A 6,750-nucleotide genomic window follows, 5' to 3' on the forward strand; every position below is an offset into this window, starting at 1 on the left:
ACAACACACACACACAACACACGCAACACACGCAACACACGCAACACACTCACAACACACGTACAACATGAACTCGCTTGTTTCATACCAGACAAACCAACCAAACCCGCTTGAACATTACTGGAAAAGAAAAAGAGAAAAAAAAAGATGAAAAAAAAAAAGGAAAATGAAACAAAATGAAAAATCCAAAAGAAAAAACAGACAGACATTACGGCAAGATGGGGGGTCATAATATAGAAGACGTAGGTAGAAGAAAAAAAGAAAGAAAAGCTTTTTTTCAGTGGTACCCTCCTCCATAGTTCTCGTATTCAGCTCCATTCACAAAAGTGTCTGGAAAAAAGAAAGAAAAAATCAGCGTCGTTCGTTGCTACCGAACCAAGTTCCGGGCGTAGGAGGTGTGTACGCACCATTCGACGTCTGCGAAATGTGATTTCCACGACGTTTCGAGTTCTCCTTGTTGCTAGCACTGGAGAGAGGTCGAGGCCCCGTCAATCTGGAGGCCGTCGAGGGGGTTCGTCCTGAGATGGAGGGCTGTGTGACTGATTGTCAGTAAATGCAAACAAGCATACAAGGTGGGAGGAAGGGAGGGAACGTACTCCGTCGGTTCCGTCGAGGAACTCTCTTGACTTCTTCTTTTGCTCCTTTCTCTCCTTACGTCTCTTCTGTTCTTCCTCGGACCTCTCCTTCTTCGGCTTCCTGATCTTGTTGCCGTTCTCATCCAACTCCCTGTGCTTCTTGCGTCTCCGAGTTGTGCTGCTGTCACCATCATGGCTCTCATCCTCAGTGACCTTGAGTGGCCGGGGAGGAGCATTGCTTGCGTTCATCTGGGCCTGGTGCTGGGCGTACGCATCCTGGGCCAGGGGCGAGAGCAACTTGCCGTTCTGGAAACCACCTGGGCCAAGCGGCGGGAAGGTGCCGAGGCTCGACACGGATGCATTCTGGGGGGTGCCCGGGAGGTACCCGCCACCCTCAGCAGTAAGCTGCTGTGCCTGCTGCTCCAACTGATGGTTGTAAGTCACACGAGGCCGGGGGTGCTGGATGTCGAGCGAGATTCTGTTCGACTGATTAATCGGAGCATCGGTACCGCGTGATGAAGGGGGCACCAACGGTGACCCAATCTCCCTCTCCGTCCGTTGACCATCAGAGTCAAAAGGCGACTGATGGTTCTGAACTCCCTGACCCTTTGCCGCATCCGTCTCCCAAAAGTTGAAGTCTGGCTGTGACCGCGATGCATCCGAGCCATCTTGGTTGTTCTTGCCCTTAAACATCTTGGCCAAGCCCGTGGACGTCGTGGTCTCTGACCAACGAGACAGTCTCGGGAAGAGCGAAGAAGATCCCGACTCCCGCTTAGGCTTCTCGGATGACTTTGGAGGGGTGTTTCCAAGACTAGCACTGGCAGCCGGCATCTTGGGATGCGTGGGGCTATCCAGAGGCAGAGAGTCGGCTCGGTTCTCTCTTGGCAGAATAATAGCGTCTTCTTGAATTGGCGAGATGCGGGCACCTTGATGCTGGTCTAGGAGTTTTCCACTAGGCTGCCGAGATGGACCCGCGCTATGGTAGCCAGAATTTCCGACCGAGTTAACGGCTGCTTGAGCGGCCACCTCGTTCGTGTCGTGGACCATGCGCATTTGATCGATGGTGCCCATGCTCTGGCTCTGCACTTGGCTCTGCTGGTAAAACTGCTGCCCGTCCTTAAGGCCCTCAACTTCTCCGAGAAGTTTGCAAAGCCTGGAATAGCAGTCAGTCATCATCCTTCCTCCAGATAACAGGGAACTGCTATCGCTCGACTCACATTTCCTCGATCCTCTCCAAATCCTTCGAGCTTCCCATGCTTAGCCCCTTCAGAGCTCTCTTAAACACACTGGCCCTCTTGCGACCTTCGTCCTCTACATCTTCATCGGACTTGGAGTAGCGCGGTCGACGAGGAGTAGCCGGAGGCAGCGGTCGGGGACCCTGGAGAAGCTTCTGCACGCTGCGCTCGGTGTTGTGGTCGACGTCACTGACGATGCCTTGTCGTTGATCCGCTAGGGCTTTCTTCATGTCCTCGAAGGAGTTACGCATCTCCGCCGCGCTCCGTACCAATGTAACCAAGATCTCCGTGTCGCGGGCATTTCGTTGGGCGTCGCGGACGGTGAGCTGTGATGAGAAAAAGATTAGCAACTACGGTCGGTAAGAAACACGAGAGGAAAGAAAGGAGAAAAGATCGTACGTGTTCCATCAAAGCGACAATATCCTTCGACTCGATTCTGTCGAGACCTCGTCCTGTCGAGCTATCGTAAAGCGGTGACGGCATGCCGTGAGAATTTCCACTCCCGATTCTGTTGCGAGGGTGGCTGTGATAGAACTCTGACTCAAGCATATCGTCGATGACCCCCATACCGGTATCGCCACGCATGCCATGGATAGGCGTCGCAGTTCCGGGCGAGCCAATTGGATTCGCTGCCGAGATATACCCTTCGTCTTTACCCATATGAGGGCTGGCGAAACGCGAGTTCGACACGGGGCTGTGGCCATCCATATTGACGTTCAAGCCCCGGTCGGCGCCGACGCCGAAATCGTTGGCAGCCATCTCCCAGCTTGTAGTGTGGTGTCCGATCGGCCCCTGAATTATTGAAGGATTTGTGCTGATTTCGTCGTTGTCGTCATCGAGTAAATGCTGACCGAGTTCCGGCATCGGGTCGTCGGGTGAGGGCATTGCGTTCGCCCCAAATTGTGGTCGACTGCTGGGTCGGTTGAAAGAAAGGGCTGAGCCGACGTTGGAAGGATCAAGTACGGAAGCAACAGCTGAACGTGCAAGGTTTGGGGTGGAGCGCATGGATGGGTTGGCGCCGAGATCAAATACCTGGTGGCCGGTGTCCACCTCTTTTTCAAGGCGCCTGTCCTCAAAGTTGTTGCCCGTTGCCGTAGAAACGTGGTGCACAGCCAGACTCATATCCTGGAAGCTGCCGGGGTTTAATAGCGCTTGTTCCTGTTGGCGTTCGCGTTGCTCGGCAAAAAATAGATTCACCGCCTTGACTTGCGATGATTGGGAGACATCGTCGCCCTCACGAATTTCCGACAACTCGTCAATGTCCCGTCTGCTGCGTCTTCGTCGGCCTTTTTCTTTCCTCTCTTTTGCGAGTATTGAGGTAGCCGCCACGCTCATATCTTGCAGTGAAACCTCTGAGGGACCACCGGTCGTATGCGCGCCATCTCTCGAGGAAATTACACTCACGTCATCATCGTGGTGATCGACTTCGGTCTCGAGGTTCAAGCTTGCGATGCTAGGGGCGGCTCCGATACCGGTTCCTGTAGTGAGATAGGTCTGCCCAGCAGCCGAGCGATCCGAAAGGAGCGACGAAGCGCCACCAATTTCTGAGCCGCCCAAGTTCAGCTCGCTCAGCTCAGGAAATAGCTCTGATTTTGGTGCACCAGGGGGTGGGGTCATTCCACTGCTTGGCATCCCGCCTGGGTAGGCAGGGTAAGGCAGCCCCGTGTTCGCGGTGAGGATCGAAGCCCGAGTTTCGGCGTAAGTCCCAGGAGTGTCTGACCGGAATGGAATATCGGGCATCTGGACATGGTTATCGCCGAGCGGCATCGCACCCAACAAAGACACGCCCTCTCCAGATTCGGAATGAAGGGGCGAGTGCGGCAGGCCGAAGCCGGGCGCTCGGTGGTTCAAAGTATCCTGCTCCAACTGCGATTAGAACGAGCACAAATTTGAACGGACAACGCTTATACCTCTGTGGCCGTGGACCCCTTCCTGTCGCCACCGATCACCATTCCCATTCCGTTGCTCTCGACTGGCGACAGCACAACCACCGGCTTCCCTGCCACATCAGGCATGCTCGAGGCTCTTCCAGGACCCTTGATGGAGAGACTGCGTGTTACACTTTCGGCATGTTGCAACTCGATCACCTTCTGCTGTTTGGCTTTCTCGATTTCGGGCAAGAGTAATTCCTTGATGGTGTCTCGAATCAGTCCCCTGATTGCCGGATCGCTGGACCTAATGCTGGAAAGTGTAGAGAGATCGTCGCCTTCTATCTGAGCGGTCTTGCGGCGGGCCCTAGCAGCAATCTCTTCCGGGGTCCTGTTAGGGCTTCGGCTCCGGCTTCGGTTGCGAGGAGGCTTGAGGCCGTCGTTATCGTAGCCTTTCGTGCGGCTCTGGCTCCTGTTTTTCCGTGACGACTTGGGGTCATTCACCTTACTGAGCTCATCCCTAACCGCCTGTTCTATCCTCTCCCTCTGACTCTGTGACACTCCGATACGTTCCTTGCTCAAACTCCTACTCCTCCTCCGTCCGAGCGTTCCACCCCTCAAACCAGGCTCCTGAAGGATGTTGCTCTCCCGACTGACACTCCGACTCCGTTGCTTCGTACTGCCCTTCAGGTTTTCCTCAAAGTATGAATCGCCGCCATTGTTCCGTGCTTGCGATCGACGTCGCCGTCGACGCTCGTTGTAGTCGGCGTCCATGAAAGAGCCCGGACTGCCTTCGCCACCGCGCTCGCGGATGAACGTCACATTTACCGGAGCTTGACCGCCATTAGATTCGTCTCCGCCGGAAGTGATGGACGACAGGGTCGAGTGGTCGCCGGAGTAGGAGCGCGAACGGCCGGTCTGTCCTAGGGTCAGTCTGTCCTGTCCCGAGTGCGGCGACGAGAGCTGTATCCTGTGGACGTGAGTAGGTCGTCGTCCGTTCTTGTCACTACCGATCTCGGATATTTCGACCGAGCCACCGTCCGCCGATTGATTGACGCGATGGCGCCGCGCAGCCGAAGGAGTGACCTTAACCCTAACACTCGGTTGGCGCGCGGAGCCGGAGCTGGACGCAGCTTTGCCGCTCTCGAAGTACTCGATCAGAAGCGAAGCGTTGGTTCCATGGCTGAGCACACTGTTGGCATCCTGCGACTCCCTCTTCTTCCTCCTGCGTTCGGTGTGTATGGTGACCTCGCGCCCGTCATCGGGAATGGAGTAGCTGGTGCGATCCGTCACCTTGGAAAGATCCGTGAAGCTTCGCTCCGAACCGAGCATCGAGGGCTGTGGTGCCATGACTTGCTCGAGTCGAACAGACGGTAATCAAGTGTGCGGAACACACCGACAAGGCGAAACCAATCCGTGGGCACCGATCACCTGTCGGAGGGGTAAATGATACGGGGTCTGCTCGCTGGAGTCGCAAGTTTAGTTTTTTTCTTTCTATCCCGCTTTGGTTGCGGCAAGTTGTATGTTTGTGTACGGAGCGGAAGATGGGGCGAGAGGACGGGCCGCGCAGAGTGATGATATGTCTCGTTCGATATCGCGGGGTGTTTTTCTAGCGTATGGGCGCGATGGAGCGAAATGCGATATGAGAAGGCAGCAGGCGTGGAAAGAAGATGGGGCCGGGGAAGAGCGCAAACGAGCGAAGGCGATTCGAGGTGTGGGAGAGGGGGGGGTGGTGGTGTGGAAAGACTGCGTTGGTCGCTATTCGATATGGGATGGTCGCAACGGGAAAGGTGGTGGAAAGAGAGGGTGTGCACGGATGAGTTGGTTGGTCAGTGGGGCTGGGTAAGTGAGTACGACGTAGAGGATTGATTGCGGGTGTGTGAGTGAGGTGTTTGCCTACTGGACAGGATTGTAGCGTGAGTGAGTGGGCGAGTGAGTGTTTGTTTATTTACGGAGGGAAGGAAGAGAGGGCGATGCCGGGAGGGCAAGATGGAGGAAGGAAGGAAAAGCAGGAAGGAGAATTTGACCGTGGAGAATGTACCTACGGCACTCTAGAGGACATACCTACTACTATGATATAATAGACTCCAGCTGTTCTCAGTGCTCACTTCCACGTAGAGTACTAGCAGTACGTACCGAGCACGCATAGAGTATGTGCAGGCACTTTTATTGGGGAATCGGGAATAAGAGCAAAAATGATAAGCACTTGAGGACGTGTGCAGAGGTGTCTAGTACGATTATCGTCTGTCTGGAACCTACTTTGCTGGCTGTAGATGCTGTATGTAGCTGTAGCGGGTAGGGGGGGCTGAAGCGGCGATGGATTTGCGGCGATGCGGGCAAGCGGGAAAGGTACGCCCAGGCACGAGTAGTTACCGGTATGTACAATACAAGCAGGTACAGGTACCCTACCGGAGATGCCTCAACAACTCAAACAACTGCACGACACAGCTGAGAGAGGTGGGGCAGGATAGACAGAGGGATGGGAGGGATGTAGACTCTAGAGGACCGGTATGTAGAGTACTCTACTCCCGAGGTGGCGAAGGGAGAGGGGAAAATTGAATTTGCGCTGAGAGCTATCGGTACTTTTGCATCTGACGCAGGCAGACGCCAGATGTAGGAGGTGGCGGTGACAGTGGGGGGAGGGGGGTGGTGCTGGTGAATGTGGGAGCAGTAAAATTCGGGAGGCCGGGGGGTAACGAATACAAGGAGGCGCGCAACAGAACATAAAACAGACTGAACCGATCGCGAGACGAAACGCATGGCTTTACATAGACAGGCCTTGATAATTAGCATCATCGCCAGCGATATCATCATCGCAAGTTTGCAGAGAGTAGAAACCTGGTCATGCGGAGTAGAGATCTTCCGCAACGTCGACTAACCACAGCCGCACCTCAGTAGGCCTGAGACAGCCGGTGGCCGTGTTTGTTGTTGTTGTTATTGTTGCGGTCGAATCGGCTTTCCTGTCGCAGTTACACACGCTTAATCGTTGCAATTGCATATAATATCACTCGAAGAGGTTAAATACAGCTAGACTGGCGGATATCTCACATATCAGGCAACGGCCACTGCATA

At 54.7% G+C, this 6,750-nt stretch overlaps 1 protein-coding gene across 1 annotated transcript; it reads right to left on the reverse strand.

Annotated features, from left to right (window-relative positions):
- Positions 1-351: 351 nt before the first annotated feature.
- Positions 352-5,184, reverse strand: BZA05DRAFT_452878 (uncharacterized protein; the record flags this gene model as incomplete). Its single annotated transcript, XM_051487481.1, has 5 exons — positions 3,721-5,184; positions 2,210-3,667; positions 1,793-2,136; positions 597-1,728; positions 352-531 (listed from the first exon to the last, which is right to left on the reverse strand). Exons 1-5 carry the CDS (start codon positions 5,026-5,028, stop codon positions 352-354), a joined length of 4,422 nt encoding a protein of 1,473 aa, XP_051339360.1. The 5' UTR covers positions 5,029-5,184.
- Positions 5,185-6,750: the final 1,566 nt, after the last annotated feature.

This window comes from Tricharina praecox, assembly GCF_024521635.1.
Source record: "Tricharina praecox strain CBS 144465 chromosome Unknown BZA05scaffold_12, whole genome shotgun sequence".
Taxonomy (NCBI): domain Eukaryota; kingdom Fungi; phylum Ascomycota; class Pezizomycetes; order Pezizales; family Pyronemataceae; genus Tricharina; species Tricharina praecox.